The following is a 27,046-nucleotide window of genomic DNA, read 5'->3' on the forward strand; positions in this document are numbered from 1 at the left end:
GTGCCAACGTGGCATGCACCCATGAGGCAGGAAAGGCCTAGAGAATAGGATTTATCCACACTCATCTATGCGTCCCTCCTCCCTACTGCTGGCAACCTTTGGGCTCCCTGGGCCTCATTTATGCCATGGAGCATGACCTCTTTCCATGAGGTTGGGGGTTTAGTTGGCAGGAATTGGTCCTGTCCATTTACATTGTGCCTATTGCCTGGCTTTGGATCCAGCAGACCTGGTTTTCCTTTCTAGGGCTTCAGCCTGAAACTTGGAATCAAGTTTGAGACAAAAAAAAAAAAAAAAGTATTGCAGGGGCTGTCTGTATCTGTTTAGATTAAGTCTCAAATGAGCCCTGCCGAATTTGCAGTTATCAGCCAGCAGGGCCACTCCTCTGTTATTTTCCCTATCATAAGCAGAGTGCTGGCCACAGAACACCCTTATTTAGAAAAGGAAAAACAGAAAAAACAGCTTAAGGAACGCAAGGGGGAGGTCCTACGGGAAGAACCCCTTGCTCAGTGCAAATGGATTCCTTTCATAAGTGTATCCTTCCCCTGGTTCCGACAGGGCTGAACTCCTTGGCCAGGGGAGGAAAAGTTGGTGTTGGTTCAGTGGGTGGGAAGCAACAGCCAGTCCGCCGCGTAGGGCCGCGCAGGGTCCCAGTGGCAGCCATGGTTTTCTCCGGGCGGTCGGGTATGGCTTTTGCATGCTGTGGACATGCCACACGTCTGAGCCAGGAGGGGAGTGGGTAAGGAGAGGAGGTGTGTGCCGCATGCGCCTGTGGCTGTCGGGGTAAGGGTGAGGATGGCAACTCTAAGAATAAATGGAAACGACATTGTTCTGAATTGCACCTTTGATGACTGAGCCAAACACTCATTCTATTTAATATCATTGCTGCAGTCTGTAGCAAAACTTTAACATTATAAAGGAAGAGATAAGAGCCATTTCAAACTGTGAGAGAAGAAAAGATACCAAGTGAAGTCTGGAGGTCCTGGCCACTGGAGTTCAGTCTTGGGATCTTCCAGCAAAAATGCCTTCGGTTGCCCTAGAGCTTTACTCCAGTCCCATGTGTCAACTAGGCAACTAGACCTCCGTGGAGGGAAACAGAGCAGGAAAGACAGGGGTGGCAGGGTCTTGGAAAAGAGGCAGATCTGACAGTTTCACTTTTTTTTTTTTTTTTTTTTGGAGACAGAGTCTCCCTCTGTGCCCCAGGCTGGAGTGCAGTGGTGCGATCTCGGCTCACTGCAAGCTCCGCCTCCCAGGTTCGCGCCATTCTCTTACCTCCGCCTCTGGAGTAGCTGCGACTATAGGCACCCCCCATCAAGCCTGGCTAATTTTTTTGTATTTTTGGTAGAGATGGGGTTTCACCATGTTAGCCAGGATGGTCTCAATCTCCTGACCTCGTGATCCGCCCACCTAGGCTCCCAAAGTGCTGGGATTAAAGGTGTGAGCCACTGTGGCCAGCCTAGTATCACATTTTAGCTCACCATTCTTCAATTGTATCCTGGACAAGCCCCCAGATGAAACTGGAGAATTATCTGACCCCCCTCACAGGACATGCGACAGGGGTGTGGCTCATCTGTTCAGTCACTGCCATGGCTAAACCCCTTATAGGAAAGGGAGCACACAGACAGGTGCAGGAGCCCAAGTGGGTGTGTGTTACAGTGTGCCCTTTTGGCCTTGTGGTCCGTGGACAACTTCAGTGTTAACCAGCTCAGTGGATCCTCTGCCTTTCTGCAAGGGCACAGGGCCAGTGTGACAGCTCTCTATATCCCAGGCTCTTGTCCAGCATCCCAGAAGAATCAGGTCACACATGAACACCCCTGAATGCAGGGGTTTTATTGAGCAGTGGAGGTGGCTCTCAGTGGGATGGATGGGGAGCCAGAAGTGGGGATGGAGTGGGACGATGATCTCCCACTGGAGTTTGGCTGTCCAGCTGCTGAACTCCTGTCCAACCACCCCCAGCAGAACTCCTCTTGTCATTCAGATGTTCCTTCTCTTCTCTTTCTCTGCCATGTCGTTCTGCTGTTCATCTGGTTGTCCTGTCATCTCCTCATCCGATTCTAGGGTTTGGGGTTTATATGGGTACAGGATAGTGGGGCATGGTGGGGAAGGAAGGAGGAAGGCGGAAGGAAGAAAGGAGGAAAGAAGGAGGAAAGAAGGAGGAAGGGAGGAGGGAAGGAGGGAAGGAAGAGTGAAGGAGTGAGGGAGGAGGGAAGGAGGACGGGAGGGAGGAAAACAAACCAGGAGGAAGAATGCTCAAACTGACAGAGTATCTATTGCAAAAGTTCTCAGGTGGGTGCCTGCCTGTTGAATGTGAGAGACAGTAAGGAGGCCAGAGTGGCTACAGTAAACTAACCTAGGAGGTGAATTGTAGGTGATGAGATGAGAGACACAGAGCCCTTCTTTTGGGACCTTATGTATCTAGGTCATTGTTAAAACTTTAGCTTTAACTCTGAGGAAGATGAAAAGCCAGGGGAGACTTTGAGCGGAGGGTTATGTCTGTCTTACCTTTTTTGAGATAGTGTTTCGCTGTTGTTGTCCAAGCTGGAGTGAAATGGCGTGATCTCAGCTCACTGCAACCTCTGCCTCCCAGGTTCAAGCGATTCTTCTGCCTCAGCCTCCCCAGTAGCTGGAATTACAGGCACCCACCACCACACCCGGTTAAGTTTTATATTTTTTTAGTAGAGATGGGGTTTCGTCACATTGGCCAGGCTGGTCTTGAACTCCTGACCTCAGGTAATCCACCCACCTCGGCCTCCCAAAGTGCTGGGATTACAGGCATGAGCCATCGTGCCTGGCCTGTCTTACTTTTAAAAGGATCACTCTGGCAGCTCTATGCAGAGTACTTAGGAGGCAACTGCAGGTGGGGTACAGTGGCTAAAAATACAAAAATACAAATATTAGCTGGGCATGGTGGCGCATGCCTATAATCCTTGCTACTTGGGAGGCTGAGGCAGGAGAATCCCTTGAACCAGGGAGTTGGAGGTTGTAGTGAGCTGAGATTGTACCACTGCACTCCAGCCTGGCGATAGAGCGAGATTCTGTCTTAAAAAAAAAAAAAAAAAAAAAAAAAAAAAAAAAAGGCAATTGCAGTAATTCTAGTGAGATGGTGTTGTGGGCCAAGGTGATTGCAGTAGATTAACTTCATATATCTGAACATATTTTAAAGACAGAGCCAAGAGCTTGTGACTTAGATGTGGGGGTGTTAGAAAACGAGAGGAGATGGCCTGGTGCGGTGGCTTATGCCTGTAATCCCAGCACTTTGGGAGGCCAACTCCAAGACTCACGAGGTCAGGAGTTCAAGACCAGCATGGCCAACATAGTGAAACCCCATCTCTACTAAAAGAAATACAAAACAAATTAGCTGGGCGTGGTGGCAGGCACAGGTAGTCCCAGCTACTTGGGAGGCTGAGGCAGGAGAATCGCTTGAACCCGGGAGGTGGAGGTTGCAGTGAGCCGAGATCGTGCTATTGCACTCCAGCCTGGATGACACAGCGAGACTCTGTCTCAAAAAAAAAAAAAAAAAAAAAAAAAAAAGAGGAAACGAGGATAACTCCAAATTCTTTGGCCTGAGCTAATGGAGTTAACATTAACAGAAATGGAAGCCAGGTGTGGTGGTTCACATTTGTAATCCCAGCACTTTGGGAGGCTGAGGTGGGAGGATTGCTTGAGCCCAGGAGTTCAAGACCAGGCAACGTAGGGAGGCCTCACCTCTACAGGAAAAAAAAAAAAAAAAAAAAAAAAAAATTAGCTGGGAGTGGTGGCACACACGTGTAGTCCCAGCTTCTTGGGAGGCTGAAATGGGTGGATCACTTGAACCTGGGAGGTCAAGACTGCAGTGAGCCACTGCATTCCAGCCTGAGCAACAGAGTAAGACTGTCTCAAAGCGAAACCAAACAGAAATAGGAAAAGGTGGGAGTATAGCTGGTTTGGAAGACCAGGGGTTCAGTTTTGGACAGATAAGTCTGAGATCTCATTAAACTTCCAAGTGGAAATTATTTTTAATTTTTTTAAAGAAAGCACTAGGGCATAATATATTTACTCTTTTAACTTTAAAATTTGTTGGTTATTCCAAGAATACTTCTACCTGTGAAAATTCTTTAAGATGGAATAAAACAAATTGTTATTCTTATGCATGTAAAATGAAATTTAAAACCACCATCTCCTAGTTGATAAGTCAGTACTATAATTTTTTTTTTTTTTTGAGACGGAGTCTCGCTCTGTCACCCAGGTTGGAGTGCAGTGGCACGATCTCTGCTCACTGCAACCTTTGCCTCCTGGATTCAAGTGATTTTCCTGCCTCAGCCTCCTGGGTGGCTGGGACTACAGGTGAATGCCACCATGCCTGGCTAATTTTTGTATTTTTAGTAGAGATAGGGTTTCGCCATGTTGGGCAGGCTGATCTTGAACTCCTGACCTGAGGTGATCCATCCCCCTCGGCCTCTCAGAGTGCTGGGTTTACAGGTGTGAGCCCAGCCAGTCATATCATTTGAGTACTTTTTGAGAGAAGCATCATAGCATAGAGATAGCATATTGACTCTAGAGCAAGTGTTTGTTTGGCTTTATTTCTCTTATTTTTAAAAAATTGTCTTTGTATAAATTTATGGGATACAAGTGTTACATGTATATATTTAGTGATGGTGAAGTCAGGGCTTTTCTTTTTTTCTTTTTTGTTTTTTTGAGACAGAGTTTCACTCTTTTTGCCCAGGCTGGAGTGCAATGGCCCGATCTTGGCTCACTGAAACCTCCAGCTCCCTGGTTCAAGTGATTCTCCTGCCTCAGCCTCCCAAGTAGCTGGGATTACAAGCATGTGCCCGGCTAAGTTTCTACTTTTAGTAGAGATGGGGCTTTCCCATGTTGGTCAGGCTAGTCACGAACTCCCGACCTCAGGTGATTGGCCCGCCTCGACCTCCCAAAGTGCTGGGATTATAGGTGTGAGCCACCTGCCCAGGCTTTTCCTTTATTTTTATATTTTATTTATTTATTTATTTTTGGTAAGTCATGCATAGGACTTTTTTGTGTATCCATCTCCAAAATAACATACATTGTACCCTGCATTTAAAACCTCATCATGCTACTTACTGACTTTGTGGCTTTGGGTGAATTACTTTGCCTCTCTGTGCCTTAGTTCTGTCATCTGTATAATGATGAAAACAATACCTAAAAGGGATTCCATTATTTTATATTTATAATGTGTTTAGAACAGTGCCTTAAACATAGTGCTAAATATGTGATATAATTTGTCTTTCAGGTAATTTGTTAAAAGCCATTTTTAGTATTTAACTTAGCTTAAATATACTTATGAGGCTCTAACCAAACTATACCATCTCTTTGAAAAGAAGATTATGTGTTTCACATGAAACCATGCATCTTGCAAAGATGTGCTGATGAAAAGTGCAACATGCCAGAAAGGAATCTGCCTTCTATAAAAGCTTTTATGTTTCTGGTCTGCTTATTTCTTCTAGGTGCCATAGCTTAACTAAAATTATTAACTGGTTGTCTTTATCTATAGTAGTATATAAGGATTCTTAAAATTTGGGTCTTATAAATGCAGTGTTTAAAAAAAAAATTGACAATGGCTTAAGCCCATTCTCTGGACTGAGGGCTCAGTCTGACTGCAACTGTTCATGTTGTTAGTTTAAGTAATAGTGCTTATCAAATTGCTTTCCAAGGAGTTTTTCACTTTCTTTCTTTTTCTTTTTTTTTTTTTTTTTGAGACAGAGTCTCACTCTGTTGCCCAGGCTGGAGTGCAGTGGCGTGATCTCAGCTTACTGCAGCCTCTGCCTCCTGGGTTCAAGCAATTCTCCTGCCTCAGCCTTCCAAGTAGCTAGGATTACAGGCATGCGCCACCACACCTGGCTAATTTTGTTGTTTTAGTAGAGACGGGGTTTCACTATGTTGGTCAGGCTGGTCTCGAACTCCTGACCTCTGGTGATCCACCTGCCTTAGCCTCCCAAACTGTTGAGATTACAGGCGTGAGCCACTGCGCCCGGCCTGAATCTTTATTTTCTTTGTGTGTTCTGCTCAGCTGTCTCAGTGTTCTGCCCTTGGAAATGTTGAAAGGAGGGTTTTAGGCTTAAGATTCTTTTGACAGGGTAATTTCCATATTGATTCCAAACTGAAGATAGATACTGCGTTGCACAGGAATACTTTCACTCTATGTAGTTTGGGTGGGACTGACTCTACTCCTTATTTCCAGGAATGGGGACTGTGACAGAGACCTAGCCAATCAGGAACTTTTGCTGGGACCATTGGGAAAGGGGTTTTCTTTGTTGGGATTCTTAGTTTTAGAGATACTGATGGTTATCTCTACCATCATATGAAGAAAGCTTGTTGAGAAATAAAGGAAGTACAGAGGAAAGCAGTGGTAAGACAAAGAAAAAGATATTTCTAATTACATTTTTATCTCTTTTATCCATTTCTGAAGCTGGATGGCTTAGTTATATGATCCAATAGTTTCCTCCCCACTTTAAAAATTAGGTTTCCAGCCCTCCATCAATGATTGAACCTAAGTTACTGATCTATGGCATATTCTATGTAAAGCTTTCAAGTACTTTTCTAGGTATGGTAATCAAGGTTTTAATATTTAAGCATTTAAAACATAGTTTTTATTTTTTTAATTTAAAAAAGTTATTTTTTATTTTTATAAAGTCAGGGTCTCACTTTGCTGCCTAGGCTGTCTTGAACTCCTGGCTTCAAGAGATCCTCTTGCCTTGGCCTCCCAAAGTGCTGGGATTACAGGCATGAGCCACCACACCCTGCCAAAAATATTACTTAAATTCAATTTTATTTGTTTTTTAGAGACAAGGTGTTACTCTGTTGCCCAGCTGGACTTAAATTCCTGGGCTCAAGGGAACGTCCCACCTTAGCCTCTCCAGGAGCTGGGACTACAGGTGCATGCCACCACACCTGGCTGTAGAGCACATATATACACACACTTATAGCTTATAAAACAAAGGAATAAATTAACATGCAGAATTTATAAATGTCCTATGTGGGCATAATTGAATTTCATGATACTCTGAAAACTGTAATTGACAATTTCAGAATAAGGCATCTAGTCAAAAAAGCAAATGAGTAAATGACTGCAGAAGGAAAAAAAAAAAAACCATTAGTCATATCCAGCAAGAAGGGCAAGAGGGGCATTCTCTGCTAGACAAGTACTTATTAGAAACTACCAAGTTGGCCAGGCACAGTGGCTCACGCCTGTAATCCCAGCACTTTGGGAGGCCAGGACAGATGGATCAATTGAGGTCAGGAGTTTGAAACCAGCCTGACCAACACAGTGAAACCCCATCTCTACTAAAAAAATACAAAATTAGCTGGGCATGATGGCACACACCTGTAATCCCAGCTACATGAGAGGCTGAGGCAGGAGAATTACTTGAATCCAGGATGTGGAGGTTGCAGTGAGCTGAGATCATGCCATTGCACTGCAGCCTGGGCAACAAGAGTGAAACTCTAAACAAACAAACAAACAAACAAACAAACAAACAAAAACAGGCCTGGCACGGTGGCTCATGCCTGTAATCCCAGCACTTTGGGCGGCCAAGGTGGACAGATCATGAGGTAAGGAGGTCGAGACCCATCCTGGCCAACATGGTGAAACCCCATCTCTACTAAAAATACAAAAATTAGCCGGGTGTGGTGGTGGTGGTGCACGCTTGTAGTCACAGCTACTCAGGAGGCTGAGGCAGGAGAATCACTTGAACCCAGGAGGAAGAGGTTGCAGTGAGCCGAGATTGCACCTGCACCACTGCACTCCAGCCTGGTGACAGAGCGAGACTTCATCTCAAAAAAAAAAAAAAAAAAAAAAAAAAAAAAAAAAGAAACTGCCAAGTTCATCACAGGTTCACAGTCTCTTTTTCTGAAACCGTAGGGGATAGATTTTCAAAGCCAGAATTGTTCTTAAAGCTCTCTTTTGTGGTATGCTTGTTTGGGTTTCTGTTGTATTACAGGCTTTCCTCAAATGTTTGTTGATGCTTATGTGTCTGTTCATATTTGAATGTGAAGCACTGAAAACCTGATTAAAGCATATTTCACTAGCGTTGCTTTGGACATATTAACTTGGAGGTCTTTATTACTGAACATTTTCTTTAGGGCGAATATCTCAAGCTGTGTGTATTTTCTCCTGGGGAAGGACCCCTCCAATCCCTTGCCTGCAGTGGGAAACCTATCTTAATATTATTCTGGACGTAGACCACAAGGAAGGGGCTTGCAGGTGTGATGGTTCAGCATGACTTGGTGGGCTGTGGGGAGGGCTTGGTGGCCTAATTACACTTTACAAAAAATTTTTAGTTATGTTTGCACATTTTTTTCTATGCAGTCCTGTCACTTGAGGCACATGTTTTTTTTTTTTTTGTGCGTGTGTGATAAAATATACATCACATAAAATTTACCTTTTTTTTTTTTTTTTTTTTTTTTTTTTGAGACAGAGTCTTGCTCTGTCGCCCAGGCTGGAGTGTAGTGGCATGATCGTGACTCACTGCAACCTCCGCCTCCTGGGTTCAAGCAATTCTTCTGCCTCAGCCTCCTGAGTAGTTGAGACTACAGGCGCACACTGCCACACTCGGCTATTTTTTTCTATTTTAGTAGAGACGGGGTTTCACCCTGTTGGCCAGGCTGGTCTCAAACTCCTGAGCTCAGGCAGTCTGCCTGCCTCAGACTCCCAAACTGCTAGGATTACAGGCATAAGACACCACGCCCGGCCCATTTTACCCATTTTTACATGTACAACTTAGTGCCATTAGGTACATTCACAGTATTGAGCAACCATCACCACTAGCCATTTCCAGAACTTTTCATCAACTGAAACAGAAACTGTATGCATTAAATAACTACCCCCCCCTTTTAACCTCCCTTCAGACCCTGGTAACCTCTATTTTCTGTCTCTATGTTGCTTATTCCAGGTGCCTCATGTAAGTGGTATCATACAATATTTGTCCTTCTGTGTTGCTTTAACCTTCTTCATTTTCATATAATTCAGGTTAAGTAAATTACCTACGATCAGCAGTTTTAAGTGGCAACATGGCCATAGGAACCTAAGTGTATCTGTCAAAAAAAGAGCATACTCTCTGCTGGACGCGGTGGCTCACGCCTGTAATCCCAGCACTTTGGGAGGCCGAGGCGGGCGGATCACGAGGTCAGATCGAGACCATCCTGGCTAACACAGTGAAACCCCGTCTCTACTAAAAATACAAAAAATTAGCCAGACTTGGTGGCAGGCGCCTGTAGTCCCAGCTACTTCGGAGGCTGAGGCAGGAGAATGGCGTGAACCCGGGAGGCGGAGCATGCAGTGAGCAGAGATTGTGCCACTGCACTCTAGTCTGGGTGACAGAGCAAGATTCCATCTCAAAAAACAAGAAAGAATTTCCTTAATCAGTAAAAAAAAAGAGCATCCTCTGAACCACTCTGCATTGCTCCTTTAGCAGTACGCATTTCCCCCTTCCGTATGTAGATATGTATCCATATATAACAAGTGTTTTACACTTGACATTATATCTGGAATGTTTTTTCATACAATTAAAAATTCTTTGAAACATTTTAATGCTTCCTAATAATCTATTATTGCAAATGCATCATGCTTTACTTTGCTGTTGATGATTCTTTTTCTTTCCTTTTTTGAGACAGAGTCTCACTCTGTCACCCAGGGCTGGAGTGCAGTGGCGCGATCTTGGCTTACTGCAGCCTCTGCCTCCCTGGTTCCAGCGATTCTTGTGCCTCAGTCTCCTGAGTAGCTGGAATTACAGGCGTGTGTCACCGTGGCTGGCTAACTTTTGCATTTTTAGTACAGATGGGGTTTCGCTATGTTGGCCAGGCTGGTCTCAAACTCCTGGCCTCAAGTGATCTGCCTGCCCTGGCCTCCCAAAGTGCTGGGATTACAGATGTGAGCCACTGTGCCCAGCTGACAATTATTTGTTTTGAATTTTAAATAATATATGTTTGTACATAAATACCTGCATTTCTGATTAGAACCCTAGGATAAAATATAATGTAATTTCTAGTTCAAAAAATAGAACATACTTAACGTTTGATATTTACTGTTAAATTACCCTTCAGAATTGATTCAGGGCCAGTATACAAGTGCTCTTAATGTCATCCTCACCAACAATGAAGTTTTTTTTCTTAATTAGGTAAATTTTGATGTATTCCTGGTTGTAATAGATTTCCTTGATAAGTAATGATAAACTTTTTTTTTACTTTAAAAAAAATTTTTTTTTTTAAAGACAGGATCATGCTGTTTCCCAGGTTGTCCCGCTTCAGCCTCCCAAGTATCTAGGACTACAGGTGCGAGTGGCTAATTTTATTTTTTGTAAAGACAGTCTCCTTATTTTCCCCAGGCTGGGCTCAAACTCCTGGCCTCAAGCAGTCCTCCTGTCTTGGCCTCCCAATGTGTTGGGATTACAGTTATGAGTCACTGCACCTGGCCTATTTTATCTTCTAAATACTCTATTTGTCACTAATTTATTTCCTACTGGAGTCTGTCTTCAGGTATTCATAGAAACTTAAATTTGTGGCAAATCTTTTCCCAATTTTTTTCTTTGCTTTAAAACTGTACGCCAGGCATGGTGGCTCACGCCTGTAATTCCAGCACTTTGGGAGGCCGAGGCAGGTGGATCATGAGGTCAGGAGTTTTAGACTAGCCTGACCAACATGGTGAAACCTCATCTCTACTAAAAAAATACAAAAATTACCTGGATGTGGTAGTGTGTGCCTGTAATCCCAGCTACTTAGGCTGAGGCAAGAAAATCGTCTGAATTGGGGAGGTGGAGGTTGCAGTGAGCTGAGATCGCACCATTGCACTCCAGCCTGGGCAAAGGAGTGAGACTCCGTTTTAAAAATAAATAAATAAATAAAAATTAAAAAAAAAAAAAACCAAAAACCCAAAACTGTTGTATTTGACTAATGGCCAAACAGATGGTTGAGTACTGCATTCAATCATTCTGTCTTGCTGTGATCTGGAAGATTCTTTGCTGATGGGTGGTTAACACTTTGTAGTTTTCAAAGTGGAAACACAAATAAAGCTTTTATAATGAACTTTTCAAATCTCTTTTTAATATATTTTTTCTTGGGATGACAATAATAGTATTACCATAATAGTGTTAACTTATTTTTATTGCTTTTACTAGTTAAAAAGTAATTAATGGATATTCTTACAAAGTTAAACAATATAGAAATATACAAAGTAGAAAATTAAAGGCTAATCCCACTCCCATATAACCACCTGCAGACAGAATGGGAAGATTTAGTCATAAATACAAAGACTTTACATGGAAAAAAATAGACAACTATTAACTCTAGGAAAAATGTAATCATAGCATACTCCTTGGCTCAGAAGTGAAAACTATTTACATGGTCATTAAAAAATATATGTATGGATTTCCCCCCAATTTTTAACACAGCCACATTGGGAAGATTGAGGAAGGTAGAAGTATAAGAGATTGAATAATTCTCCTTTATTTTTTTATTGACAGAAATATATGTATTTTATTTAACAACACGTGTGCACATATGAGTAGTTTCTTCTAGGGAATGGAATTTGGTGCTATGGGTAGGGCAGACAAGTAACACCTGTGTTTGATTTTAAGCCTTTTAGAGCTATATGACTTTATATTTTATAGGTATATACAATTTATTTTATAGGTATTTACAATTTATCCAGATTGGGATAAAGCTACAAGAAATACGATGACAAAACACCCATATTTAAAGACAAAATTCTCTTGAAAAGTTTATTAACATAAGTAACAATAAATCATTCAACTTTTCGGTCTTCAGGAAGTTTCAGTTTTAAGGATTAATTTCAGAAGTCCTCATGTAAACAAATCAGGCATGAATAAAGCCCTTATAATGAACTTTTCAAATAAATTTTTAAAATATCTTTTTTCTTGGGAGACCAATAATAGTATTAACATGATAGTAAAGTACTAACTTTTCTTATTTTTATTAAAATTAGCTCTTCAAGATTGTTATTAACAAATCTTGATTTTTATTACTGTGCTAGGGCAAGATTTTAATCACTAAGTTCTTCCTCATCACTGAAATATGTGCTTTTCTTTATCCTTGGGCGTCTTGAATCATCTGATGTTGAGGGGCCTCCTGAACTGGGTTTCCATTTTTTTTGTTCTTCTTCAATTTTGGCTTGCTGTGATTCAAAAAACAAAACAAAACCAATAACCTGTTTAATATTATTTATGGTTCGTTAATTCAAAACATGGCAAAAACATACCACAAATCCCATTACTTCCCACCCTCCCAGTCCATGCAGACAATAAGATCTGCTCCCTTCCCCTGAGTTCTGTCCCATCTCACAATCTTACTCAAAATTATCCTAGGCAATTTCTAAAAAAAATCTTTTCTGTTGGGCTATACTCACTTTGAGTAAATAGTTCTGCTCATTTTTTTAATGAAAAAAGATTAAGATAGTAAGTGTTGTGGGGCCCTTAAAAATCTAGGAAGAACCAATGGGAACTTTTCATTCACACTACCTCAGAGAAACAGCTTGTCTCCTAAGGCTTAGGAGGTTAGGGGGAAAAAGAGAGGTTGCCATGAGGTGATCAATGAAGTAAGCAAGGACTATAAACCCAGTCAGCTATTGCATGATGCCTTTTAAAAGAACAATACCTGGAATGCTATGGCCTGACTGAGGCTGTCAAGAGCAGGATCCTCCCCTTCATCTTCACTTTCTTCTACTTCCTCACTTAAATAAAGAAAAACAAATTGGAATGTAACCAACCAATAGGCAAAAGCAACCAACCAAAAGACAAAAGCAACATGATAATGTATTTAGTAAGAATAATATACATACATTTCTTCTTCTGGTTCAGGAGCTTTCTTTTTTTTCTTTTTTTCTTTCTTCTTTGGAGGCTCACGTTCTCCAAGCATATTTTTCGGACAGGCGTAACTTAAGTGTCCACTTTCCTTTTGTTTCCCATTAAAAAGGAAAGAAAAAATACCATATTTGTTATTTACAAAATCTTGCCTGGTACTCTAATACTAAAAGGTTTTTTTTCTTTTGAGATGGAGTCTTGCTCTGTCGCCCAGACTGGAGTGCAGTGGCGCGATCTAGGCTCACTGCAAGTTCCACCTCCTGGGTTCACACCATTCTCCTGCCTCAGTCTCCCGAGTAGCTGGGACTACAGGCACCCGCCACCAAGCCCGGCTAATTTTTTTTTGTATTTTTTGTAGAGACAGGGTTTCACCATATTAGCCAGGATGGTCTCGATCTCCTGACCTCGTGATCCACCCGCCTTGACCTCCCAAAGTGCTGGGATTACAGGTGTGAGTCACGCACCCGGCCTTACTAAAAGGTTTTCGAATTTAAAAAGGAATATTCCCATACTGGGACCACATAGAAAGACATTAATGATAAAACCCAGTACTTTACTATTTAGAAGGTGATATTGTAACTCTCAGTTAAAATTAACATTTAGGACTATTTAGTGGTTTTACTAAGAGTAGAAGTAGTAGTCTTCTCTCAAACATTTAAATCTCAAAATTCAAGATATAAAACAGTTCGGTCAGGTGTGGTGGCTCACGCTTGTAATCCCAGCACTTTGGGAAGCTGAGGCGGGTGGATCACCTGAGGTCTGGAGTTCGAGACCAGACTGGCCAAAATGGTGAAACCCTGTCTCTACTAAAAAACAAACAAACAAAAAAAGAATTAGCTGGGCGTAGTGGCACACACCCGTAGCCCCAGCTACTCAGGAGGCTGAGGTAGGAGAATTGCTTAAACCAAGGAGGTGGAGGTGGCAGTGAGGTGAGATCGTGCTGCTGCACTCCAGCCTGGGTGACCAGAGCAAATAACTCCGTCTCAAAAAAAAAAAAAAAAAATCAAAACTTAAATGGATCATTTACCCTAAATGTAAACATCTTAAGTTACTGATAAAATGAGGATAAAACTATTCCTGTTAATTTCCGATATGTTGCTTAATACTCTTTTGGGCTGGGCGCGGTGGCTCAAGCCTGTAATCCCAGCACTTTGGGAGGCCGAGGCGGGTGGATCACGAGGTCAGGAGATCGAGACCATCCTGGCTAATGCAGTAAAACCCCATCCCTACTAAAAATACAAAAAAATTAGCCGGGTGTGGTGGTGCGCGCCTGTAGTCCCAGCTACTTGGAGGCTGAGGCAGGAGAATGGCGTGAACCCGGGAGGCGGAGCTTGCAGTGAGCAGAGATTGTGCCACTGTACTCCAGCCTGGGTAACACAGCAAGACTCCGTCTCAAAAAAAAAAAAAAAAAAAAAAAAAAAAAATACTCTTTTGGGCTAGGCATGGTGGATTACAAGCCTGTAATCCCAGCGCTGGGATCCCAGCACTGGGATTGCTGGGATTATAATCCCAGCACTGGGAGACTGAGGCGGACGGGTCACCTGAGGAAGCGAGCTGAAGACCAGCCTGGCCAACATGGAAAAACCCTGTCTCTACTAACTACACAAAAATTAGTTGGGCGTGGTGGCACGCGCCTGTAATCCCAGCTACTCAGGAGACTGAGGCACAAGAATTGATTGAACCCGGGAGGCAGAGACTGCAGTGAGCCGAGATTGTGCTACTTCACGCCAGCCTGGGCAACAGAGCAAGACCCTGTCTCAAAAAACAAACAAAAAAACAAAAAACAAATGGAAAATTTCTTCCTCACTTTTCCTATGAATTACTTTCGTTTTTTCCCTTTCATATGCTGACTACAGTTGCGCTATCCAATTACAGTAGCCACTAGCCAGACAATGTGGCTATTGAGAACTTGTCTGAATTGATATGTAGTGTAAAGGTAAAATACACATTGGATTTCTGAAGACTTAGTAACATACGTGGCTTGCATTATATTCTCATTTGACAATGCTGGACTAGGCTATTATTCCTACTTAGCTAGAACATTGACTTGTAAAATATAAGAGCTCAACTATAATGTGGACATCAGCTCACTACAATTCCATTTAAGAGGTATGTCAGGGTAGGGTGTGGGGACTGAGCCAAGGTTAGAACAATAGAAGGGAACAATAATCATGCTTTTCCAGTATATTTGACAGAGCAGACAGACTGTGCACTTTGTATACCTAGGACATGGCCCAACCTAAGAGAGGTTACTTACTGTTAATGAGCTGCTGAGAAAATATAGTTAGAGAAGCATATCTGAAACTGTGTTTTGGAATAATATTATAGCAAAACATATTAACATATCCCATACTAAAAACGATTTAATGAAATAACTTTAGAAAAACCAGGCTAAGTAAATATAAATAGGTTTTTTTGGAGGAAGGGAAATTAAATATAAAAATGTAAAAAAATAACAACTCTATGGATCCATATACCAAAAGGAACCAATTAACAGATTCATCTAGGATTTCTCAGATAACTTAATATTCACTGTGAATATGAAGATATATACCAATCTGAATGTAACTACCTTCCCTCCCTCCCTTTCTTTCTTTTACAAAACTCAGAACTTTGGAAAAGTTTCTAAAGTGTTTACTTAAGAGGTTTCAGAATCATAGGAATTGACAGAATCAGTATGTATCCAAGCGACTGCTTGCTCACTCTTTCTATTCATTCATCCGTCAGTCTGTTTATTTAGTTATCTTTTTTGTGGGGGGTATGGGGAGTGACAGTGGGGTAGAGGACCTCAAGCCATTTCCTTGCATCTTCCATGTGATTTTGTAGCCAGGATGGTATCTCTCCATGATTCTCTCCCCAGCTCCCCATTACTACCTCTCGACTCTGTTTTTTAAGTATTTTATTTTTATTTTTGAGACGGAGTCTCGCTCTGTCGTCCAGGCTGGAGTGCAGTGGAGTGATCTCGGCTCACTGCAACCTCTGCTTCCTGGGTTCAAGTGATTCTCCTGCCTCAGCCTTCCAAGTAGCTGGGATCACAGGTGCCTGCCACCACGCCTGGCTAATTTTTTTGTATTTTTAGTAGAGACGGGGTTTCACCATGTTGGTCAGTCTGCTTTTGAACTCCTGACCTCAAGTGATCCACCCACCTCAGCTTCCCAAAGTGCTAGGATTACAGGCATGAGCCACTGTGCCAGGCCTGTTTCTTAAGTATTTTATATGGTCATTTTACAAACTTACACCTGTGAGAACCAGACTAAAATTCTCTTGGTACCAATACAGATCTTATACAAAATTATTCTATGGCTGTTTTTTCCTCCTCATCACCAACACTTTAAATGGATAATGACAGATCATGAAGAGAACCAAAGAAGAAAATGTGAGGATAGTTCAGTTATAAAACACTAGCAATACTAATAGGAAAAAATAAAAAACTTCAAAACACAATATCCCATAGTGGATAAGGTCACATGATAATGTTGCTATTGAACTGTGACACTTAAAAACTGGTACAGAAACAGGCAATATCCTATTAACAAAAATTTATGAGTTACTAAAATCTTGCAAGACAGTGACATAAATAATCAGTCTAACACTTTTAAAACTAGTGATTTTCAAAGATTTAGGAACTAGAGAAAACACCACTTTGTATTACCCAACTCAGGTTATCTTTACACAGTGCATTTCAACTGAATTTACTTTGATGAGTTTAGAGTCCCTAAGTGAAACAACTAGGCCAGGCACAGTGGCTAACACTTGTAACTGTAGCACTTTGGGAGGCTGAGGTGGGAGGAATGCTTGAGTCCAGGAGTTTGAGATTGGCCTGGGCAACATAGGAACAACCTGCCTCTACAAAAAAATTAAAAAATTAAGCAGGGCGTGATGGTGCATGCCTGTGGTCCCAGCTACTTGGACATTGCGGTGGGACGATCACCTGGGCCCAGGAGGTGGAGGCTGCAGTGAGTTGTGATTGCATCACTGCACTCCAGCCTGGGTGACAGAGGAAAACCCTGTCTCAAAAAAATAAATATTAAAAAATAAAGCATTTTCATAACCTGGTTTAGCCAGTCAGAAGTTTTGGTGAGCAAAAATAAAAGACTGACGTGAAAAGTATCTTAAACTATGGAAAGTTACATTAAGTTTTAGGTTTACTTACCCCACATTCATAACACTTAGATTTATCAAAGTAGTTTCGCCTTCGGATGAACTCAGCTGCTCTTCCATTGTCAATAGCAATGCTTGCTTTTATCACTCTGCCAAATAACTAAACAAGAGAAAACTGTAAATGTAGAATGTATTTCATTGAAATCTAAAATTAATTATTTAATCAATTTTCTCAAATCTTCAATTCTAGTTTATTTTGGATTTTTTAGCAATTGTCACTTAGGTATGATAAATTCTATTCTGTAGTATTCTTATTCCTGAGATTCCACCAATGTTTTGAGAACCCAGTACAGTTTGACCTCTTTTCTTTCCATAAGTTAGATCTATCTTAAGAATCTACAGATATCTATTAGACCTGATGATCCACTATATCCCCACATTTTTGGCCTGGATGAGCATAAAGACTTTGGGGCTAAAAACCTCGATGGAGATGAATAGCTTACCTGTTTGTTGTTTATTGCCCTGGTACAGTTTTGTGCAGAGTCTTTATCCAAAAATAAAATAAATGCAACCCCTTTACTCTTCCTGGTATCTTTATCTTTCATTATGGTAACCCTTAAAGCATAAACAAATAGTTAAAAATGAGGCAGCAATAAACAAAACAGGTATTAATACTTGAAACATTCATTTTAAAAAGGGCTAAATGAAAAATTTATAAGATAAATTAATACATTTGAAAAATCAGCTATCTCTTCAAAGTCAAGGGATATCAAGCATGGAAATGGGAAAGGGTGATACTGATTTAACACAAGTGAGCACACCTATGATTAGGAGTTAATCAGAGATTGAAGGGTGAAGTAAAGAGATTACAGAGACAATGAAATCTTAAGGAGTAACCATAATCCCTCTTCCATACTAACTCCCTCAGCTTGCAAAACAAAACAAAATAAAGGTATACTTTACACAAAAAGTAAAATGATTTACTTATTTTTTTAAGTGTTAGAATCAAAGTATATTCTTAATATTCTTTTAAAGAATCTTCAGAAAAATAAGAAAAAAAAAAAAATCTTCAGAGCTGGGTGTGGTGGTGCGCACCTGTAGTTCCAGCTACTTGGGAGACAGAGGCAGGAGGATGCCTGAACAAGAGTTTGAGAACAGCCTAGGCAACATAGTGAGACCCCAATCTTTAGGGAAAAAGAATCTCCAGTTCTGTGGTTTTCAGCCATACCACCTACTAGGGTGTACCTGAGTGATAAGGAGAGTTATGACAGCACAGAGCCTGCTCTTTCTCTTGCCCCATCCACAACCCTAGTCCTGAAGGCCCTTGCTCACCCTATGTCAATTAACATAGTTTAAAAACAATGTTCACCAGGGCTCTTTGGAGAAATAGCTGATTCAAAGGCTAGAGCAGGGCAGGTACAAGAGGAGCTTGGAACATCTTACGCCAGAAAGTAAGAGAGTGCAAAAGTGAGTGAGCAAGTGAGACAGAGAGAGAGAGAGAGAGAGAGAGAGAGAGAGAGAGAGAGAGAGAGGAATGAATGAATGAATGAATGAATGAATGATGGGGCCAAGAATACAGCAGCCAGCTGGAAGGAGCTCCCACTGGCCAAATCAAGGACAATTTGAGCACCAAAACAATTCATTACAGTAATAAATTACAGGCCACAGAGAAGGTAGGAATTTACAATTCTTACTGATAATAGACCAGTAAATAAGTGGAGGAGATGGGAGGGAAGGCTCTTGCTTACAGCAGAATGCCAAGGGATGACTGGTGAATGTAGAGGAAATGCTGGAGTTGGAAAAATCACCAATTGGCAACAATCATGGTAAAGACTGGATCAGGCAAGAACCATCAACAAATGCTAAGTCTAAAATGAGATTTTTATGTGGAGCAGAGTACTTGTACTGTCTTAGAGTGTCTTCCATGGATTGTTTATTAATTGCAAAGGGAAAATAAGTCTACAGTGAAAAAATCTAGACAACACCTTGACTGTGTGATCAAAATTCCTATCACTACTGAGGGACAGACTGACAGTGTCTGCCTCCAGATGTGGTATTCTGAGAACAACACATCCGCTATGCAGTATAGTAGCCAAGAAAATGTAAACTAGATCTAATAACAAGGAAACATCAGCAACATACAAAATGAGGGGGAGGGGAAGAGGGTAGGCTATATATTCCTTACAATGTTCTAGACTAAAGGAGCCTAAAAAGAAAAATTAAAGACAATACAATACTTGACTCTAGACTGATCCTCTAATAGAGGGGAAAAATACTATGCAGGACATTATTAGGTCAACTGACAAAATTGGAACATGAATGATTGATTTAGTAAAACAACTGTATCAAAATAACTTTATGAAGTTGGTAATTGTACTGTGGTTATATAAAATATATCCTTACTTTTAGGAAATAACACACTGAAGTATGTAGGAATAAAGGGCGATGATGTTTGTAATTCACCCTTACATACCTCACAAAAACAAGTTGTGTGTGTATATATCCACACATACAGGGCAAGAGAGAGTACAAGTGATAAAGTAAATGGGGGAAATGTTAATAACAGGTGAATTTACATGAAGGATATTTTGCTGTTCTTAGTACCTAACATTGTCATAACTTTTTATAAACTTGAAATTATTTCCAAAGTTAAAACAAAGATAATGTTCAAGATAAAGCTTAGTAATTTTCTCATGTTTGAATTACAGGAAAATAGATAATAGGACACAAGTGAATAAATAGAAGTTTTATTCAGCATAACATTTCCCATATTAAAATTATTTGGGTTTGGGTTAAGGTGCATACATAGTCTTTGGAATGAAACTGATAAAAAGATGCCATCACATTAAGAAAAGCAATGTCCAATTTCATTTAAAAGAAGAACAAATTGAAATAATTTAGGGAAAAATGGGCAACTAAAATGGTTTAGTTTCTCAAACGGTACACCTATATATTCAATGGGCTTAGAAGGTAAGGAGAGGCAAGCACCCAAGGTAAGAAGGTTCAAATTTAGACTGGTTATCGTCAAAGCACCAGTTATGAGAATATGCAGGAAACATTTTAACCAATTTTGACAGAAATATTGAATAAGGTAGTTGCTTTACATTTTGGAATTTTTCATAATGTTTGTGAAAGTTATCTTTTTTTTTTTAAAGTACTATTTCAAAAGAAGTGTTGGCTTTCTACATCATCCTCAATTAATGATCTCTCATCTGTTGCCTCTTTTCTGATTCCACTGCTTTTTTCTTGTCCATAGGGGCATTACTGTTTTAACAGTCTATTCTTATTGGTTCCTTTATAATTTTTTCTCTTATAATTTTCTCATATCCCTAAGTGGTCTTCTACTTAAGGAATAAAATCACACCATTCCTTTGTTCAAAAATCTTTGGTTCTGTAAATTGCCTATTCTTTGTCCCCCAGTCAGTATCCTTGATGATTTGGCTCCCATCTCCTTAATCTTTCACTGCTCCTTCCCACGTACAAACTATGAAGTCTACTCAAAAGAAACCACTCAATGCTCCAGTAGCATGGCCTGTATTTCCCCAAATTTGTGCCTTTGTTCACACAGCTTCTATCTTCTTTCACCTCTGAATCATTGCCCATTAAAATTTTCCTCATTCTTTCGGGATTCAAGTCAATGTGTCAGTTTCTAATAGCTTCAACTGGATATCATTTCTCCTCCATTATGCTAGTCTCTGCTGAATTGTGTTATTCATAAAAAATGCCTCATCTCATCTATTTTAATGTAAACTCCTTTAAGGTTGTCTCTGTAATCCATACGTGCCTACCTCAATATGTTCATTGATAGATATACCTTTATATTCAATGGGAAAAATAGACAAAAAAAAAATAGGAAAAGTAGTTTCTAAAAGAGTACATTGTATGTGTTCATTCATTCGGTCATTCAGTCACTCTGTTAGCCTCAAGCCCATGTGCTAAGCACTAACAGTAGTTTTTACCCTCAGGAGAAAGCTTACAGTTTAGTGGTGGAGACAGACCAACAAACCAACTATCATACAATACTTTTATAGAGATACCTTCTGTGGTAACAGAAAAAAAATTTACACCAGAGATTTAAAAGGACAAATCTACTGTGACTCCCATGTTTCTGGCAAGGGAAAAGAGGTAGACAGTAGCACCTAATTTCCTAATACAAGGTATATGATGTACTTATTTAAGCACATAATATGAAGCATACACTATTTTGGGAAACCTGAATGTCATCCATAACACCTCCTTCCTGTTCACAAAGTCCTTATGTACAAAGTAAGCACATCACTAAATATTACCCACTTTCCTTCCTATACATATCACTAAGTATTACCCATTTTACTTCATAATGATTTCTGAAATCTTACCACCTCTCAAATCTGACCAGTCTCTATAGCTCTACCTGTACTATTTTAGTACAGATTTCTCCCCTGGGCTACAGTTTTAGATTTCAGACTGGTCTCACTGCATTTTCTCTTTTTTCTTTTTTTTTTTTTTTGAGATGGAGTCTTGCTCTGCCCAGGCTGGAGTGCAGTGGCATGATCTCGGTTCACTGCAACCTCCACCTCCATCCGCCTCCTGGGTTCAAGTGATTCTCATGCCTCGCCTCCCAAGTAGCTGGGATTACCGGTGTGTACCACCACGGCCGGCTAATTTTTGTATTTTTTTGTAGAGATGGGGTTTCGCCATGTTGGTCAGGCTGGTCTTGAATTCCTGACCTTTCAAGTGATCCCCCCACATTGGTCTCCCAAAGCACTGGGATTACAGGTGTGAGCCACTGGGCCCAGTTGCATTTGCTTTTTTTGTTCCCCTCCAATCTAATTTCTACATTAGGCCAGAATAAACTTTAAAAAATTTAAATCATGTCACCCCTCACTTAAAATTCTTAAATGATTCCTGATATTCTTAGAATGAAAACCAAATACCTTTGTAACCTGGCCAAGAAGATGAGGAAACTGCTTCCATCTCTGGAGCCATCTTGTGCTTTGTCCCCCTTACTCACTCATCTCTAGTCACACTGGCCTTCTTTCTATTTCTTGATGTCACTTTATTTTCTTTTGCCACAAGGCCTTTGCACAAGCTATTCCCTCTACCTGAAATATTCCTCCCTTATTTTTGCCTACTTAACTGTTACTCATCCTTAGGTTTCCACTCAAAAAACACTGACTCAGGTAAGCCTTCTCTGGCTCTCTAAAGTCTTCCCTGTTTCTAGGTGCTTATAACCCTGTGTCTTTAATTCCATTGCAGTTTCATGGTTCAGGACTATATATTGACATGGAGATCCACTCAAAGATTCTGACAAAGCAGAAAAAAAAAAAGGTAAAAGGGAGTGGACTCTGAAATCTCACTGTTGGATTCAAATATTTTCTCCACCATTAGCTAGCAAGATGACTTTAGGTTTACTGTGTGCTTCAGTTTCATCATTTATAATATTGAGATAATAACAGTACCTACCTTAAAGGGTAGTTGTGAGAATTAAATAATACACATAAAGAGATTAGAACAATGCCTGGCATATATATGTGCTCATTTAAGTATTACATACCATCATCATTACCAGTGTTTGGACTGATGACGATGACTTTTTAAAATCTGAACACCCAAAAATTTACACAGAAGCATTTTTGATAATGATTTTTTAATAGCAAAGTAACTGTAAAAGAAGTTAGTAATTTCAAGATGCAAATGAGCTTCAACTGTTTAATATCCATTTATGGAACACTAGAAGAAATTAGCCAAGAGAAACATGCTCAAAATTATTGGGATTTTAAATTTATATCAGAATGTATATTGGTTATAAGATAGTTAGGACGACAGTATCCTTTTACTTTTTTGCCCCATAATATAGTTGCTTGATTTACAACAGTGAAATACGAGTTCAAGTTCTTTTTATTGTTCCTAACCCTCAGCCCTGTTATCATCCATACCATTTGTATGTTTCTAGTCTTTCCAATGATCTCTAAGCTTTCTCTGAAGGAAGATAATACGTTTTCTATTTATCAGTCTCATAGCATCCTGCAAGTCAGATGCACAGAAATATTAGATTTTACACTATTTATTTGAAAAAAAAAACCAAAACCCCTATTTATTTGAAAGTACGTTACTTATAGTATACTTGATAACACTTCCTAGTAACCAAAATATTTGTTTACCATTAGATATGAAGATGTATCTTTATAATACATGGAAAGACATTTATGATATATCAAATTAAAAAAGAAAATAAAATTGAATGTATGGAATACAGTCTTGAAGAAAAATTGTCTACATGTTTATGTACATGGAAAAGCAACTAAAATTGTCATAAAAATGTTAATAGTATTATTTTCTTTGTTACATCAAGTATGTTTTATTTTTTAAAATTTACTGTCATTGAAAAAAATGGAGAAGCAAATTCAGATAAACTTTTAAATGAAGTTACAAAATTTAATGTGAATACTTACTTTACAACTTTGCCATACTTGGAAAATATCTGAAACAAAAGACCACATATTTACAATTTATTTTAAAATCATGAAAACATCAAATTTTTAGGTTGCAGATGTTGACAAAATTCTGTTATAGTTTATGAAAAATTTCAGCCTTCAGTCTATAAGGCAGGCCCTAAAAAAATGTTTTTTTTGGTTACTAGAATAATATTCTTACTGTTGTTGGAGTCACATGTATCTGTCTCAGTTCCTAAATTTGACAATGGAGTAAACACAGAGAAAAAAACTCACTCTACACATGTGGTAGATCTAAGGCATACACACTGGACAGCTGCTGTGTTCCTGAGGTATACCCATGGCAACTATCAACTCCATCATAGTGCCAGCTATACCTGTGCTTCAAATATCAATGTTATGGAGTAGCACTTTTCCAATTCTACCCTCACCTCTACCTTGTTATTCCTACGAAGCAATCCCTGTTTGAGAAGACAGATCCTTAGACTGCTTTATTTAAAAAACAAAACCAAAAAAACCTCATAAAAAAAGCTTTTATAATGAAAAATCCATTTCTATCAGTCTTCTTCCTCTGCCCACCATTAATATGTTGGTGGAACTTTATAGTTGGCTCTCTCTTCTGTTACTTTTATTTTATCCTATGCAATCTCATTTATTTCTATGGTTCCAGCTCATTACCCATATACTAAGAGTTCCTATTATATAAAAAGTCTTTTAGAACGTGTTAGTATATGCAACCAATAATAATGAATTTTTTCGTTCTATGATTAAGCTATATAATGCTGGAATGTAATATAACTGGATTGCAGTGTTATCAACACTGGGTTCTGAAGGCCAGTACAGTTTTCTACATAATACTTACTAATGGCCTCTCGTTTCACTCAGAGTGAAAGCCAGAGTCCTTACCATGATGTAAATAGGTCCTATAAGGCACCTTGAGTGGGCTTACCTAAGATTACCCCTCTTTTCCTGAAATGCTTGTCCTCCAGAATTTGCACAGGTGCCTCTTATTCGTTTCAGGTCGTTATTCAAAAGTCACCTTCTCAATAATGGCATTCCTGACCTCCCTGTGTAAAATTTCACCTCCATTCCCAACTTAACATTCAATAGCCCACCTTTCCCGCTTTATTTTTTCTCCTTAGCACCTAACATCTTAGCATCTCCTTAGTATCTAACATATAATTTGACTTAAATGTTCAATAAATACAGCTTCTATTTTTTCTTTTTTTTTTTTTTGAGACAGGGTCTCATTCTGTTACCCAGGCTGGAGTGCAGTGGTGTGATCTTGGCTCACTGTTGCCTCCACCTCCTAGGCTCAAGCAATCTTCCAACCTTAGGTGCCCAGGTAGCTTGTAGAGACATGGTGGCGCACACCTGTATTTCCCAGCTACTCGGGAGGCTGAGGTGGGAGTACCACCTGAGGGGGCAGGAGGCTGCAGTGAGCCATGATAGTGCCACTGCACTCCAGCCTGGGTGACAGAATTAGACTGTCTTAAAAAAAAAAAAAAAAGAAGAAAAAGAAAAAAAGAATTTTGCCAAGGAGAACTATTTGCTTAAGGTTATCTGTATCTCAAATAGCAGTCACTTGATAAGATTTACTTACCCGGTACAAGTCATTGTTTGTCAGGGAAAAGGGCAAGTTGGATACATACACTGTGCTCTTACTTGGAGCCAATCCACCACTCATTTCTAAAAGTGAAAATAAACCTATCAGCAATCAATCTAAACCAGGATTCTTTTTTTTTTTTTTTTTTTTTGAGACGGAGTTTCGCTCTTGTTGCCCAGGCTGGGGTGCAATGGCGCAATCTCGGCTCACTGCAACCTCCGCTTCCCAGTTTCAAGCAATTCTCCTGCCTCAGCCTCCCGAGTAGCTGGGATTACAGGTATCCACCACCATGCCTGGCTAATTTTGTATTTTTAGTAGAGACAGGGTTTCACCATGTTGGTCAGGCTGGTCTTCAACTTCTGACCTCAAGTGATCCACCTGTCTCAGCGTCCCAAAGTGGCCTAAACCAGGTATTCTTAATTCCAAATAAAACAATCAGACCAGTCTAGGTATTATTTTGAAAAAACAACAACAAAAAACAAAAAACAAAAATCAATACAGTATTAACAATCACCGATTTAACTATGCCAGATTTGTACACCTTCCTTACAAGTTAGGAACTCCAGCAGGCTGAATTAAGGAATTCCTTTTTCCCAGTCACCACTCAAGAAAAATTCTTTTTTGGTTCTTCTTCTTTCAAGTATTCTTTACATCAACACTTTCAGTGCCAGACTGTATGGGTATGGAGATGGGTTTTAAATAGATGAAGGAAAAACCCTAAGGCTACTCCTAACTTCCACTCAGACTATGAGCAAAAAATGCTTTAATGCATATGTATTGTATATGGACAATACCTACACCTTGCTCACCCAGATCAGAAAGAGCATGGGGACTCAGAAAGAACCTTAGTCACTGATTTTTGCTAATACACAGTCATGCTACGCTTAACGAAGGAGGTATGTTCTGAGTGTGTTACGTGATTTCATAGCGCAAACATCATAGGGTGTACTGAGACAAACTTAGATGGTCTAGCCTATTGCTCTTAGGCTGTAACCTGTATAGCATGTTAATGTAGTGAATAATGTAGACAATTGAAACACAATGGTAAATATTTACGTAGCTAAAGACAGAAAAGGTGCACTAAAAACATGGTACAATGTATTATACTCTTAGGAGACCACTGTGGTATATGTGGTTTGTTGTTAACCAAAAAGTTGTTATGCTGTGCATGCCTGTACTATGGCTGGGTACCTTTTTTGTTTGTCTTAATTTTTTTTTCTCTGGAGTGGTGTGTAAAGAGGAAAATTTTCTTTTCCCCATTTAGTATGATATTAAGGAGGAAATTTAAGCTTTACGTATTGACAATATAAACTTCTTTCGAAATGTTAACTTTGCCTATTGCCAAATTATGAAATGATACATTATATAAATAGGCTTGGTGCCTGGAAGAGACGGACTTGTATGTATGTGTGTATATGTATATAAAATTTACAAATGTAATCAGTAATTAATTTTCACACCTTATCTTACAAAGTCAGCAAATTACTGTGAGAATATCAGACTCAACCAAATTCAAATTTCTGATTTAAAAAGAGCGTGTGGTGTGTATTTGAGATGGGGGACGAACCATCACAAATGGAAAAGTACTGACTCTAAGGCATGCCAATTCGTGAAGGAATGAGAAAACTGCCTCATGTTTGGTGTTTTGGGGGAATTATTTAGAAAACTTCAGGAACTCAACACAGATAGGTCGCTTTTTAAAAGTTTCTCATTTGAAACTATGCCTTAGACGTTCTGCTGAGAGCCGCGAAGGCAGGTAGACGTTAAGGTCCTGGAATAAAAAGGGTGGCGGGAGAGAGGGGCAGAGCATTTTGGCAGCCGAGTCTGGGGAGGGGGTCCCGCAGAAAAGAAGGCCGCAGCTGAGGAGGCGTTTACCTTCACGTGGGTTGGGCCTGGGAGACCAGAAGAGTGCGAGCCCTCAGCTCAGCTGGGGCTCAACCCCGACTCTTCGTAGCCGCTCGCAGCGGCCTTGGCATCACGAGTCCTGGGAGGGGTCAGGCGCGGGGACCAGATGGTAGCAGCCACGGTGCCTCTTCCCGGTTGTTTCAGATCCGGGCCCCGAAGGCGGGCCCAGAGGCGAGCGC

At 40.2% G+C, this 27,046-nt stretch overlaps 2 protein-coding genes across 4 annotated transcripts in view; both read right to left on the bottom strand.

Annotated features, from left to right (window-relative positions):
• The window catches only part of YAF2 (YY1 associated factor 2), a 1,232,548-nt gene that overhangs the window by 148,566 nt on the left and 1,056,936 nt on the right, over positions 1 to 27,046 (bottom strand). The window lies entirely within an intron of this gene.
• ZCRB1 (zinc finger CCHC-type and RNA binding motif containing 1) lies at positions 11,031 to 27,033 on the bottom strand. Its single transcript, XM_050749420.1, has 8 exons — positions 26,838 to 27,033; positions 24,960 to 25,045; positions 23,357 to 23,385; positions 17,426 to 17,537; positions 16,975 to 17,082; positions 12,800 to 12,912; positions 12,616 to 12,691; positions 11,031 to 12,136 (listed from the first exon to the last, which is right to left on the bottom strand). Exons 2-8 carry the CDS (start codon positions 25,041 to 25,043, stop codon positions 12,005 to 12,007), a joined length of 654 nt encoding a protein of 217 aa, XP_050605377.1. The 5' UTR covers positions 25,044 to 25,045; positions 26,838 to 27,033; the 3' UTR covers positions 11,031 to 12,004.

Source organism: Macaca thibetana, chromosome 11 (assembly GCF_024542745.1).
Source record: "Macaca thibetana thibetana isolate TM-01 chromosome 11, ASM2454274v1, whole genome shotgun sequence".
Lineage (NCBI taxonomy): Eukaryota > Metazoa > Chordata > Mammalia > Primates > Cercopithecidae > Macaca > Macaca thibetana.